Source organism: Calliphora vicina, chromosome 1 (assembly GCF_958450345.1).
Source record: "Calliphora vicina chromosome 1, idCalVici1.1, whole genome shotgun sequence".
In the NCBI taxonomy this organism is placed as follows: Eukaryota; Metazoa; Arthropoda; class Insecta; order Diptera; family Calliphoridae; genus Calliphora; species Calliphora vicina.
Genome location: NC_088780.1, coordinates 113,741,447 through 113,757,391, shown reverse-complemented (window position 1 = coordinate 113,757,391; position 15,945 = coordinate 113,741,447). Strand labels below are relative to the sequence as shown.

General features: G+C 28.3%; 1 protein-coding gene across 4 annotated transcripts in view; it reads right to left on the bottom strand.

The window, feature by feature from the left end:
• The window catches only part of tws (protein phosphatase 2 regulatory subunit tws), a 68,865-nt gene that overhangs the window by 29,174 nt on the left and 23,746 nt on the right, over positions 1-15,945 (bottom strand). Inside the window, exons 1-2 of one of the 4 annotated variants that reach the window (XM_065515578.1) lie at positions 4,674-4,817; positions 1,813-2,197 (exon numbers count right to left, since the gene is read on the bottom strand). In XM_065515578.1, coding sequence (XP_065371650.1) covers positions 1,813-1,819 — 7 coding nt within the window. In that variant the 5' untranslated portion in view covers positions 1,820-2,197; positions 4,674-4,817. Of the gene's footprint in view, positions 1-1,812; positions 2,198-4,590; positions 4,818-8,873; positions 9,198-15,945 lie in introns of those variants that run through there. The other 3 variants (XM_065515579.1, XM_065515577.1, XM_065515576.1) reach the window with 3 other exon arrangements.

Below are 15,945 nucleotides of genomic sequence, written 5' to 3'. Positions count from 1 at the left end.
TAATAACTACATTTGTAAGAAATTTATGAGGATTTTATTGATTTTCGTGAGTGGACCTTATATGGTAGCTATGTTCAAATATGGGCCGATCCACGAAAAATTTAGTCTTGTGATTTCTTTTAGCACGAAACTTATTCTTACTGAATTTTGTACGGATACTGCTTTGCTGTAGCCATTTTTAGACCACAGCACCATATTTCATATAATCATATAAGATAATGGGTGCTTTTTCAAAGATTATTTATAACAAACATTTACCAAAGAAGACGAAACTTCTTTTATATAAAACCAGTATAAGATCTGTTTTCCTATATGGTTTTCCAATTTGGTTCAGTGTTTCCCCTACTGTTATCAAAGAAATGGAAATATTTGAACGAAAAATTTTGAGATTTAAATTTTAAATAGACGTTATTCAAATTCATATATATATTATCATTCAAAAATAACACCAATCGGTTTGTGAGAAAATATGACGAAAATCATCATATTAACGAAATATTTAATGAGCAAGAGATTTCAGTTGGTATAACACAAACTATCTCTCACCTATCGGTTATTTAAATGAAGAAATTCCTAGCTTTGATTTAAATCTAAACTAAGTCACCGGTTTTTTAAAAAAAGTTTATATGGTACACATAGAGGATAGTGCCCTTTTGAGAATTTTATGTTAAATTTTGTATTTTTTTTTTTATTAGATTTAAGTTTATTTTAAGAGTTTTCCTCTTCAAATATATTGGCCCCGGGAGCAAGGGCAGATTTACATTTCTGTTAAATTTATACGTTATTTTTTTAAACACAGTTATTAATGTTAATGCTTGGTGCTTTAAACAAATTATTGTAAATTAAGATAATACATTATAGTCTTAAGTAATTTTTAATTTTTGTTTCAAATACTTTTATTTTTTTAAAAAAGAGGCTCAATAAAATTTAACTTAACTTTCATGATAGGAAAAAATGTAATAGAACTCCCAAGTACATAGTTTCAGACATACATAACTTTAAACGGTTAATTGGCATTTGGTAATGAAACTTTTTACTTTCATTGGCTACTCTAAAATAAAAGCTTTAAAATATGAACATCTTATTTTTGTTTTTTTTACGGATTTTATATATCACACAGAGTTGAAGTATAAATAAATTCTAATTCAACTGCATAAAAATTTTCGGACTTCCCTAGCTATAGATTTGAATTAGATGCCATTCGCAAATATGAACAATCTTGCAAAAGTGAACTGGCCTGGTTTTAATTAGTTCATATTATCGCGAGTGCACTGTAATTTTAATTTGAAATTTGTATTTAATAATTAATTATTAAATTATGTTACTTAGTGTAGGGTATTGTTTGGCCACCACTGGTTTAGACATTAAATATTTTTTCAATATTGAAATAAACATCCACGGTAACATATCTAGTGAGTAGTTACATATTTAAATTATTATTAAAATAAGTAGAACTACAAACAAATTTTAAATGTTTAAGGTTTTTTGTATGCTTTCGATAAATCAATTTTAATAAGATCATAAACAACAATAAAATTTTTATCTGCATGTAAATAATTTACAACAACATTACATGAAAAACACAAAGCCAGCAACAATAACAGACAGGGTTACACAGCAATTCTAACTATGTTTGTTGCTGTTTACAGATGTGTTTAGTTTTTTTTTGCGCCACAAAACGTGTAGCGAAAAATGTAATAAAAGGCAACAGCTTAAAAAAAATAAAAACACAACACTCACACAAATCCATTCGCACGCACACAGAAAACACACATCACACAAAGTCACAACAACAACAAAATAAAAACTTACCGGCCATGACAGTTTAACAGTTTGCTGGACACCAAAAAAGTAAATTAAAATTGTTTTTCTATAGGCAGCCAAATTCCAAATAACAGTACGAATGTTGATGTAAACGAAGAGGGAGAAAACGATAGACACAAACTTTAACAGCAAGAAATAAGGTGATAGAGGAGGAAGAAAAAATTGGGAGATTTTTTATTCTAAAAATTAAATTTTATAAAGCACTTTTTTTGTTTGTTTATTTCTCAAGTGATTCTTGTTTTTCTTGACGTATTATTTTAACACTAGATTTCTTATTTAACATTAATGTAACCAGCACTGTTGTTTAACAGAGTATTTTATTTTTTTTTGGGTTGGCCGGGAAAGAAAGAGGGAGTAGAGTGCACTGTTAGGGCTACAAAATAAAATTGTTATACTTTTTTATGTTAAATTTTTGTTTTCTTCATAGAATTTACTTAATTCATTAACCTGCACTTAAATTGTTGTAGTAGTATATCTTGTGTGCTTGCTATTCATTTTAAGTGCCGCTTTTGATATGCGCTTCGTTTTTTACGATCACAATTATAAAACCGTGCTGCCAGAAATTTAAATTTGTCTGTTTAGTGTTTTACAGGGGTTTACAAGGATAAATCTCCTTTCTAAAATCTAAGTCAGCACACTTTTTATTTGTATGATCCAAAAAAAAAACTGTAAGACTTTGAATTAATTGTAATATGACTAATATAATTCAACATATGCTTGAGTTAAAAAACACTGAAGGCTTCTTGACTTCGCAAAGGAATACATAGCTCTAAAAATTGGAATTGTTTCCGAAATAAATCATTTATTCGCATAGATATTTAAAAGCAATACAAAATAAAAACCCTTACACTAAATAGCATCACTATTATTCTTACTTATCCAATTGTGGGCTATATAGATCGAGATTACAAATCTGCTGGGTAGGAAACTTAAGACGTTCAAAATTATATACGAGGACTTTTATTTGTGCCTGGACCTAAGACACAAATATTTTAACCTCTTGAATTTGAAAGAACGCTTCCCTCTTGGTTGAATTTTTTTTAAAGAAGTTTAAAGCAATTTAAATTACATACTCATCCCAATTATGAATAAAAATTCCACGGGAGTTTTTTCACTATTCCCATTTTTCCTATTCAAATTCAATGGGAAAAAACTTCCGGGGAACAAACTCCCGGATAATTGGGCTGACTATGTTTGTTAGAAACGATTGGCATACCTCGATTAATATACTATCGATTATTATAAGGGCCTGAACTGCAGATAATATTCCCATAAAATATACATTTTCTAAATCCTCAAAATTACTTTTGTTTGACATTTATGTAGGAATGTCGGAAAACACTTCAATTATAAAATATTGAATCGGTTAATCTTAATATGGGGGAAGGAAAGACGATTTCCTTTAATATTCTTTATATCGGAAGTACTATAAGTTTTTTAATCGTTATATAAGATTGCTGGTGCAAATATTTGCACCAGCTACTTAAACAATTCAACTACTTAAACAAATCAATATCCAAATAACAGTTAATATTCTCATATTTTTTCCACCGTTCACAAGGACGCTGAACTCTGGAGTTAATGGAGTACCAGCTTCGCTAAACACATTTTTTCCGTTTATCGTACTGTAATAAATTCAAAATGTAATGATTTGCTTACAAGTTTAATAAACTGTAATATATTATATCAAATGTATATTGAAGCACTATTCAATGATACACATAATGTTCAGATAATTTATTAAATATATTATAAATTTACTTTTTATTATACATATGTATACCTATTTGGAATTTAAAGTATGTACTATAATTCCAAAACACAAAACAAATAGGAACATACAAGCTTTAGTCATGGTCTGTTAGGACTTAAACTATTTTTTTTAGTTTTAATCAGAAATCTAATGTCTAATTATAATTTTGTTAACATTTCCCTCTTTTGTGATAACACCTTTCAAGGATAATAAAAATAAATTTCTGGCAACGCTGTTTTAATTTAGCACTTCGATTTAGTAGCGGCGCCTAACCTTCAAAAATGTATAAACTTTGTAATTCATTCTTCTTTTTAAATAAGAAATTTTATAAATATAAATTCAAAATGCTTTTGAAGGCGTATAGGAATTTGCTTTAGAAAAAACCACCGCGTGACTCTCCACAGAGAAAACAAAAGGAATATTTTGCAATTTTACTTGCACGCACAATTAGTATATTTTTTTTTTTATTTTCAATACATTTTGCTTTCATTTAAATAAACAAATTTATTTATTCTTATATTTGCACTCTTTATTTATCAAATTTTTGCCATTATGTTATTTTTTTGCACTAGAAAATATGACAAATCCGAAAAAAACTACAACTACTACAACCACTGCTCAACAAAAAGCAAAAAAAAAAAAAAGACACGAAAAAAATGACGGCGACATCTCTCGCACAAAAAAAAAACAACAAATGAAAAAACTTGCAATGACAAAAAAAAAGCATTTCACAGCGAATTCATTACAAAAAAAAAACCCCGACAAATTTATTTGCTCAAAAAATTTAACAATAACTAAATTTTCGCTAAAAATTCCTCAACAGTCTGGTTCTCATCTAATTATTTATAAATTTTCGCAAAAAATTTATTGGTTTTATGTTTTTTTTTTCACTACGCAAAAACGTTAATTCTTTTTCGTTTCTTTTATGCATTTTTTATAAGAGGCTTTTCTTCTTTCATTTTCTGTTCAATTTAATGCCGCTGTTTGTTTCTTATGCAATTTGGTTTTATTACGTTTTAATATCTATTGTTTTATTTAATTATTAGCACTTGCATTATTTTCAAGTTTAAGCTTTATTTTTATACATTTTAATTACTTTTGAAACGTTTCACTAGAGCGTTTTGTTCTTTAGTTTTGCAAAAAAACAAAATTTCATCAATTCGCGTCTTCGTTTTAGAAAAATGAACTAAAAATGCTTTAACAACCGCTTCGTGCTTTTTTATTTTTTGCTCTTCATCATCATTGTGTGTGTGTGTGAATTCGTCGTGACATTAGTAAACTTTGTTGTTGTTTGTGCTGTAAACCATTACAGCATTGCCAGCACAAAATATTAAACATAAAGTTTTTTTTTTCTGGGTTTAAATAGAAATGTAGGGAATAATGTAGCAATAACACTTAAATGGAAAATGAGCAATTAATATACGTTTTCCCTTATTTAATTGATTTTTTAAAGACATATTAAAAATTACTCCCCATATTCATAAACAGTTTTTCAATTTATCAAAGTATTATAAAACAAATTTTGTATGGAAATTTAGTTTTATACATATTTTATAAATCTAAAAATTGTTTTTGAATATGGGGATAATATAATATCTTTATTTCATTCTTAATTTGAATACATATCATAGAGAAACAACTCCAACAAAAAATGTACTCAAAATAATCACACATACGAATGTTGTTTTTGTTTTCACATAGTTTTTTTCTACTAATTCATTCTCACCACTTAGGTTTCTGACAACTGAGTTAGGTTTTTGACAGGAGAGTTTCCGCTCTATGTTAAATTAATATAAATAACAATTGGCTGCACTTTTTCTCTTTGTAATTTCGATGTACAGCAAGATTACTTAGTTCATAAAATATAAAAGTTATTACCAAGGAAAATTTATAGACGGTGAGCCATCACAGCTGATTTCTATGAGAACATTGGCCGCATAAACAAGCAAATACATAGGACATAGAACCCAAAAATAACTTTAGTAGATTAAACTAAATTTAATCTCCAATTTTCAAGTCAGAAATTCACCCAATAACACAATAGCTATTTATTGACAAACATTTCAATTTCTAATGTATTTTTTTTTAGTTTTTTGATATTGTTTTCTTTCACTACATTACCTGGCCAAGTACTCTACATTGTGAATACCGCTAATATAGTTGAAACAAAAAGTCGAGTTTTCGATTTTTTTTTTTAAATTTTTGAATCTCGAAATTAGCTATTTTTGAAAAATCGATTTTTTTTTATCCTGTTTTAATGTATAAGATACATGGTTGCTAGATTTATTGATAAGAAAAACGCATTAAGAAAAACGACATTTGTTTTAAGTTGACACTAGTATAGAATGTCAACATTTAGCTATCACAGTTGTTAAAACGAATTTTGCAAAATCTTCATTACTTGACTTTTAGAAGTAAGATAAATCTTCAAATATGCTACACTTGTTTTACATCATAAGAACCGTTATTTTCCTTAATGAATTACTAAAAAACTTTAGCTATTATTAGTTGTCTCTTTCTCTAATATGTGTTAAACTTAAAATTGTATGAAAATCATAAAATGCAAGTGTTAAAAATATAAATGATAAACACGAAAACACAAAAGATGATCCTCTAGTGGTGGCAGCTCAGTTACAATTAGTTTGTATGTTAACAGCAGTTAACATAAACAATGCTTCTCAACCTTTCTATGCTTCTCAAGCTTTCTATTTATGTTAACAGCAGTTAACATATCTGTGGGTGTTATTAACATAGCTGTGGAACATACAACATTGAATAAAAGCTTTGAGTTGATCATTGTTTGAAAGTATGGCAACACTCAATGTTTAAGCAGTTATCCTGGCGTTTACACATACAAGTAAACAGTGAATTAACTTAATTGTTTCTAGAAGATTTCAACCCAAATATTTAAAAATACCAAAAAACCAATTTGTCAAAATTTGCCTCATATTTATATTGTTACGAAATTGTACTTGAATTCAAATATAACGATTTTAAGGGCTGAATTAAAAGTAGCATTATGCTTTCAAATAACAGTGCTGTAATAGCAAACTGTAACATATCTGTGGGCATTATTAAATAAAAGCTTTCAGTTGACCATTGATCGTAAGTTGGCAAAGCTGTTTGCTGCGACCGTATATTCGAATTCGAATATTCAGTTAAAGAACATTGTAGAAATAGAGCTTTCTAGATGGTAATGCAGTGTTATAAATAGTGGCAGAGGTTGCAGTCGTTAGTGAGTTTATCAGAGACGCTTTTCGAATAAACATCAACTGAGTGCCTTAAAGTGTGTTGTGTTTTTCAAGTAAATTGTGTCTGTATTTCTGCGAATTTACAAACGTGTATAAAAAACATTGAGTGACTATTTAATTCTGTTGTTGTTGTACATTTGAATAAATAAAGAGTTGTTACCATTTTCAAACTACTAAACGGCTTTTATTTGCAATCAAAAGTATCCGGTTTATTTAAAGGAAATAAACCAAACGTTTTGAAAAGGTTAAAACGTAACAATATTGTTACGAAATTGTACTTGAATTCAAATATAACGATTTTAAGGGCTGATTTAAAAGTAGCATAATGCTTTCAAATAACAGTGCTGTAATGGCAGACTGTAACATGTCTGTGGGCATTGTTAAATAAAAGCTTTCGGTTGATTTGATCGTAAGTTGGCAACGCTGTATTCGAATATTCAGTTAAAGAACATTGTAGAAAGTACACCACAGATGGCGTATGATCTAGAACAGTCATGCTCAAGCCCTATACTCTTGGTACTCTTTTGTTTTTGTAATTGCTCTTAGCTATAGGCTGTGTGTTTTGTATACTCACTAGAGCACTCAGCACTAGCAATACAAAATACACAACAACTTTGTCTTATTATTTTTTTGTCGTTCTTCACGCATGTTGAAATCAACAACAGTTTCGTATGCTTAGCTGGTAAACATTGACGACTGCGATCATCCATGTAGATTTTGTTTTTGTTGAAAGTGAGTTTTTTTTCTTTTTTCTTTGTATGAATTGGTTTTAGCAACAACAAATATTGAATAAAAAGTAGCTTTTCTTTAAATGTATTGGTTTTTACTCTTCCATAAGGAACTTGTGGGCACCCCTGATCTAGAATATTCGAACTTTGACAGTTAAAGAGCTTTCTAGATGGTAATGCAGTGTTATAAATAGTGGCAGAGGTTGAAGTCTTGAGAGAGTTTATCAGAGACGCTTTTCGAATAAACATCATCTAAGTGCCTTAAAGTGTGTTGTGTTTTCAAAGTAAATTCGTGTACATTATAAATTGTGTCTGTAAATTCTGAGAATTTATAAACGTGTATAAAAAACATTGAGTGGCTATTTAATTCTGTTGTTGTTGTACATTTTAAAGAAATAAAGAGTTGTTACAATTTTTAAACTACTAAACGGCTTTTATTTGTAATCAAAAGTATCCGGTTTATTTAAAGGAAATAAACCAGCGTTTTGAAAAGGTTAAAACGTAACAATATGTATACCTGATGCGCCATCTTTATATGAAATACAAATACTAACACTACACATTATCGATAATACAGTGTAACGTTGAATGGGTTGTTGTTTAAGCTAAAACACCCATACTGCATACGAGTATGTATTGCAAAATCAAATACAACAACCTCTACTATATCAATAAAATGACAAATTTTCCAGTAGATAACAAATAGAGTGTCCAAAAAACCGGCATATTATTTGTCTTTTAAAAAAACCTGTTAAACGGTTTTGGTTTTTGTCTTCAAATAAACCGGTTAACCAGTTTATATTAAATTTGTATTTAAAATGAAAAAGGTCTCCTTAAATTTATTTTTATTTGTGGACGCGAAATAAATCAATATTTTTAAAAATGGTACAAAGTTTTTCATAAATATATTTTCTAAAGCTCATACAAGCTTTAGAAAATATATTTCATTAAAACCGGTTAACCGTCTTACAAAAACCGGTTTGTCAAAAAACCGAAATGTTAAAAAACCGAAACCGGTAGAGTTTACAAAGTTTAAAAACCCGGTTGACCGGTTTTCGGTTTTGGTTTTGGATACTCTAATAACTATACACAATTTACGTGCTACAATATTTGTTTAAATGTAGTTCTTTCTTACTTTGATCTCATTAAAATGTTGATTAAAATAATAATAAAAACAACAAATCTATAATAAGTGTTAATTGTTGAAGAATTTTGATTAAATAAACAATAATAATTACACAAAAATACAAAACGAAACAGATAAATAAATAAAATGGCAAAAGTTGAAGAAAAATAAAATGCATAGTATGTACTCACTTTGAGGTTTTTTGGGGCCGTTCATATTTATGGCCGTGTTTAACATGTTACCAATTTTCGTAAAACTCGACTGACGCATAAATGCGTTGTGACGTGGTGGCAGCGGTGGTGGGGAAGCTGGTGGTGGCGGCTCCGGCTCTGGCACAGGACTTTGTCTGCCCCAACGACCCATTTTAAAGGTTTTTGAGGGACTATTTGTTTTATTGGGGCTGCCGCTACTGCTTTCACTGCTGGTATTGTTATTATTATTGTTATTGTTAATAGTGTTACTGTTGTTGCTGATGTTGTTGTTTAAATTGTTGTGGGACGCAATGTTGATCAATTCTAGAAATTATAAAAATGGCTAATTAACAATGTGGAGGTTAGATTTTTTCAAAATCTACAAACAATTTAAAAGAAATGTTAACAAATTCAATATATCGCTCATTTGCTGCAACAACGTCATGACTCAAAATCTGTTTTAAACTGAGTAATATAGTTTTATCAGTTTTAAAAAAAGTCAACTAGTTTTGTATGAGAGTGTTTTTTTGTTGTAAACGTCAAAGTGAAAATTCATGTTTTCTCGTATATTTCACAAGTAAAAAGTTGGGTTAAATACAGATTAGAAAGATATTTAATTAATGTCCAAATTCAAATCTTAAACTCAACTACATATCGTCTATAGCCAAGAGAAATTTTATTACAATCGGACTATCCGTTTAAAAGTTAAATTTTTTCAGTTCCCCCACTGTGCGGTAGTTGAGCTGATACATATTTTGAAAAACATTACTCATATTGCTCGTAGTTCACAATATATTTTATTTACTAGAAATAACTGAAATTTCTACTTCCCTTGATTATTTAGAAACCCTACATACATATCGATGGCTTAATATAGAAAGGTCGTATCTCGTTTTTTTACAAAATCGGGGTTTTTACATATTCTGGTAGTCAAAACTCAAAGAGACCTCCCTTAAAAAATTCAGTTTCCTATGTTGACGAATAACAGATTTACAGTAATTATAAAAAAGCCCTAATTCATTTAAAAAGTCGTTTAAAAGAAAAAACCAGTAACTCATTTAAAGTTAAATGCTTATTTTTTGGTTTATATTAACACAAACTACTTTTCTAAACATACTTTTTGATATATTACAAATTTTTTGTTGTTTTTTTTCAATTTCACTTTCTGATATTATTGAGTTGTTTCCTTCTCCTGTAAAGTAACTAAAAGTTGAGATACGACCTTTCTATATTAAGCCACCGATATATACTACGTAAAATAATAAATACTTTATAATTCGCTGCACATGTTTTAACGATGTGTACCGAAGATTCGATACAGCCGGCTAAAATTTGCAATTTAATATTTTAGCATTTTTCTCCTATTTAATTATTTATGTGGTTAAACATTTATAAACATTATTTAACTGAAAAACTTGTTTGAAGCTATACAATTTTGTAAAAAATATTCGCTTTACTAACACAAGTTTTAAAACATTTTAATCTATTTTTTTTTGTTTATCATAAAAAAAGAGATGGAAAAAAAAATGTACACATTTATTATTTATGTAAAAATTAACGTTAAGAAGTGAAAAAATTAATTATTTGTTGTTACTTATTATTAATACACATTTTTTTTCAATTATTATTGATATTTGTGTGTTTTTGGTACTTACATACATACATATATTGTAGAGACTGATTGCTCTGCTTTTAAATTTCACACTTTATTATACAAACAAATATTAATTCATAAATTCACATACACATGGATTATCCGTGACCAACTGCAAATATTTTATTACCAAATGGAAAATTTGTAGCGAAATTCTTTAAAATTTAAAATGTCTGTGTAAGTACGTGTACAGACAACTGCCCAGTAGTTATATCTGTTATCTAGGATTTACACTTTAGAAAATAGTTATTTTACACACCAGCAGTAACCTATTGGAGAGTCAATTGCCACTAAATGTCCTTTTGTAAACCGGAGTTTAGTTATTTTAACACACACATATTATAATAACTAGGCACTTAGTCACATTCCAGCAGTTAAGCAAGTAGTCAATGTATCCCTTATAATTGTCACTAATGTCTTATTACGAGGTTGCTTTTTGTAGTGCAGAGAGAAGTTTGGTTACTTTATATATCCCTCGTAATCCATACTGAAGACAATTGTCACTTAAGTGTATTTAAGTAATCTAGAGTCTAACGTTTATTTTGTACCTTTTTTTGTGAGTAATTCGTTGTTGTTGATATAATTCTCATACAGTTTATTTTCTTTTTGATTAAGTATGCTGACATCCCATATAACCTAGCAATAAGTCATTTGTCACTTTAGTGTCCCTAAGTAACCTAGAGTTTAATCCATTTAGAGCTAGTTTCTGGGATAAAGATAATCTAACTTCTTCACTTATTGTTTATTTACTATATAATCTAGGTTTAACTGAGCATCATTGGTGAGTTAAACCTATGTATAAAATCTCAAAGCTCAAGCAGATGAAAAATAATATAAACAATTTAGCACAGCACCTCTTTGTTTTGCTTTATTAACATCAATATAATTTTTAATATACTATTTATATATGTACTTTAATGTCACTTTTTATTTTACGAAGTTAAAATTTACAAAAAAGAACTGAAAAGTATGACATAACAAAATTAATCCATTAGTGAGAAACACAATCATTGGTTAAATCCCGGCTAAATATGTTTCAGGTTTCATATAACAGCGTGTTAAGCTACGTTTAACAGACAAGTAAGAAACTAGCTCTTAAACGTTTACTTCGTACTGTGCTTTATAAAGTAGTAAAATAACAAAAATAAATAAAAAGTAATATATTAGGAAGTTGTCGGAGGAAGGTTTTTTTATAAGCAATCGGTTATTAGACCGTCTATGAGATGTCTTTTTAATTGACTATGTTAGGTTAATTAGCTCTCGTACATAAAATAAATAGTTATGTAGCTGATCCAGTAACCAGTTAGGTAGCTATTAAGGTAACTGACTATATGTAACTGGTGTGTTAATCCAATGCGTTGACTACTTTGGACCCGCTCCTTGTAATCCAAACATGCTTCGGGAGAGTCTCCTAGAACTGCTGGGTTGTTTGCAGGTGTATAGATATGTTTGTTTGTGAATGACTGCTTAGCTGTCAATATGTTGATTTATTTATTTTTGTCAGTTAGCTGACTTGATTACACACCTTCGTATGTACACTGTGGTGCAAATGGAGCCAATGTTTAAAAAGGATTTTGAAGGCTTTAAATTTAAAACTATTTTCAGTTTCATACATCATTAAGTGTGCAGTCTAAGATAACTAAGAACAATACTTCTTCTACTTACTCTACTTGTATGAACATTTCCTAACTATTGCAGCAAAGTAGAAAGGTTTTATTATCAAGAAATTATTAATATTTGATGATGAACATAATTTTTTGAGTTTGAATTTTTTCGTAAATGTTAAGTGCTAATTACTTGAAACAAAAATCTTAACCCTTTCAGACATTTTGTCCAATATATTGGACATTTGGATTTTTCCTTTTAAAGCCATGTAGCGTTGACGCAATTGGATAGATTTTTACAGTTAATAGCGTTATCAAAATAGTGTTTACTAGATTGTATATATATGTGATTTAAATATCTAATTTTTCATTGGTTTTGGTTAAATTAAGTTATTTTCATAAGTACGTCAGCGTTCTATAAGAATGTGTTAGACATAGTAATATTCGGTTCTTTTTTAAAATTATAATTACATTATTTTAAGCTATATAAAAAGAGTGTAAGTATTAATTGAGTATTAGTTTAGGTATTTGTGTATTAATTGCAATTAATTACATTAATTTTTTAAATTTTATTTATGAGATACATGTCATTTAAGAAAATTCGCCCAATATATTTGACTTCATCTGGCAGGCACGTGTGACGATTTATCTGTAATTTGACTTCATATTCTTAATTAGCAGCCTCAAATTAGCCTACACTGAAATTTTCAGTTTTTTATCTCAACTAATTCTATTTAATGTCTGAAAGGGTTAACCAGAACCAACATTTTAGAAAAAAATATTTGAATTCCATTAAACAATTCACAAAATAACGCATGAGTTTCAGAACTTTTGCACATTGAGGTCAAAAAATCAACCAATAAGAATCTTTTTCCTTTTGTAAAAATAACATAAGGAAATTCCAAAATTATAAGAAAATGCTGAAATGCACGGAAATCCTTTACGTACGACATGTATTTAAAGTTTTTCGACGATATAAAGTGTAGATTATTGTTTGAGTGAATATCGATCTATACCAATAATAATTAAACTTTCATTAATTAAGCACCAGAAATTTCCATAATTTTCCGGCACAATACTTCAATATCCATAAACAAATGAAAAAAAATTGCAAAATTTTCTGTTTTCAAGCAGCTCTGATTACAAATCTTTGATCTTATTTGGATAAATCCTATATGAAATTTAAATGTCTAATTTAAATAAATGTTCTAATTGCGTATTTTGTTTAAGAAATTTAAAATGTTTAATTTTATTTATATCATTTAAAAGATAATGTCATAATCATTAAAATGAATTCGGTATTGATGCTGTATACTGTAAAGTTTAAAACTTATGAGCAATTATGAACATTAGAGTCTAAAAAAAACAAAAAGTGAAAAATTGCATGTTTTGAGTTACAAAACATTTATTTTGAAAGATATCCCACTCGCATCCCACTAAGCCACCAAATAGGTCTGAAAGGAAAATATCCAAGCCTTCTTTTGAGCAAAAAAAAAAGGGTCCATTTTGAAAAAAAAGTCAACAAAGTTTTTGATTTTGCAAAAAAAGTCAAAAATTGCATGTTTTGAGTTACAAAACATTTTTTTTGATAGATATCAAACTCGCATCCCACTAAGCGAACAAATAGATATTCAAGGAAAATATCTAAGCTTTATTTTAAGAAAAAAAAAAAGGCCCATTTTGAAAAAAAAGTTAAAAAAAGTTTTTGATTTCGGAAAAAAAATATTAAACATTTTTTATTTTTTTTTAAATATTTTTTTTCGAAAGATTGAAGAAATACCTATCTAAACTATTTGGAACACATTTTGCTAAGAACAATAGGTAAAAGTTACATGGATGAGAAAAATCACATGTTTGGCCAAAATGCCAAATTTTGACCCCCTCTAACTCAGAGATTTCTGAACCGATCTTGTTGAAAAATTGTGTCTGAATTACTATCCAATTACTATCCGATGTCTTCCCGGTCGGAAGACATCGATTTTAAAAGATGATTCACTTGACGTGAAATCCCCCATATGTATGTTGTTTTGGAATTAAATACAAATATTTTCAAAAAACTAAAAAAATATTTTTTTTCCTATCATTTTCCAAAATATACTCCAAATATATTTAAATATATAAAAATCTCGTGTCACAATGTAAGTGTTTGAACTCCTCCGAAACGGCTCAACCAATTTTTATGAAATTTTGTATGTATGTTTGGTAGGTATGAGAATAGGTCGTAAAGTATATTTCATACTGCTAGGTCATTAGGTATAAACCCTAATTTACACATTTTTTAATCGCGATTTAAGTATTTTATATTAGCAAAATATCCAAATAATTCAAACAGAACGAAACGGCTCTACCGATTTTTATGAAATTATGTATGTATAATATAATTTGTATGACAGGACAACGTTTGCCGAGACAGCTAGTTTCTTCATAAATTTTTACAAAATTATCTAGCAATATGGCATTATAATTATGTTTTTCTGATTTTAGAGTGTATAAATATGTATTTTCTTCATAATCAATCGCAGCTGCTAAATAACTGTGTAAATAATTTCGAATCTAGAAACGACGTGTTATTTAACTAAACAATTTAGATAAACTTTAGGAATATTTGAAAACATCTGGAGGTTGGAGTGGAAAATGTAGAAGATTAATGTGCTGTTTTTCTATAGCGAACGAGTACTTTGAGTGGAAATTTAACATGTGTTTTGTTATTGTAACAAAAACAAAATACATGTAAAACGTCCACTCAAAACGCTCATTCGCTATAGAAAAACAGCACATAAGTACATATTTATTTGTTTTATTTATTACGTCTTAAACAAATTATTAACTTAATTATTTATTTTATTTAACGGTTAATTTATAAGACATGGTTTCTAGCCATGAATGAATAGTAATCAAGGTTAATAACTTGAAATCACACAACTAAATTTTAAAAAGAAATGAAAGATAAGTTTTGATTAATATAAGAAGAAAAAATATAAAACTTATATGAACTAAATTTTAAATAAAATAAGTATCTAATTGAAGAAAAATTGAGTTATAATAACAACTTTGATCGAATAAGTACAAAATTTAGAATAATCAAAGAAAGGTCGATGAACAATTATACTGAATAACGATATTAAACATGAATTTAAATGACTTAAAATACTAATTATTCACACTTTACGCTTTCCTATTATCTTCATTTAAAAGCTAAAAAAAAACTAACAAGGTATTATTAACCTTGAACAAATGTTTAAGTTGAAAAATAATTGTTTTAACAAAGCACTCTCCCAGTCTAGATTTCAAATAGGGTGGAATTGCATAAATCTATACAACATCCACATTAAATGTTGAACTCACAAACAAAAATCGTCAATGTCACTGTGAATTCATTGTTTGAAATTACTCTTTTTCTTATTTTCTATCATTCTAGAAAAAATTTCTACAAAATTTCTATTCTACATAAAAACATGCAACGAAATATAAGCCAATTACTTTCGAAATTTTTTATACATTGTTTTTCTTTTCGTTTAATGTCTTAAACTTATCGAGTTTTTATGTCAAACAATCAGTGGCAACACCTTGAGGTTGTACTCAACGTGTGCTGGTGGTGTCAACGTGCCACATGTTTGATTTTCTAAGTACATACAATAGCTAGCCAGGTAGGTATCTTTTTAGACAATAATGGAAAAAATTTAGTTATGTTTAAATTTATATAAAATCTATTTCAAATGGTCATCTGACTTTTAAAGACGATGTATGTAAAATAGATTTTCTTAACTATAAGATGAGCGCCAAAGTCTTAATAGTTATATTCTACTTATTAATA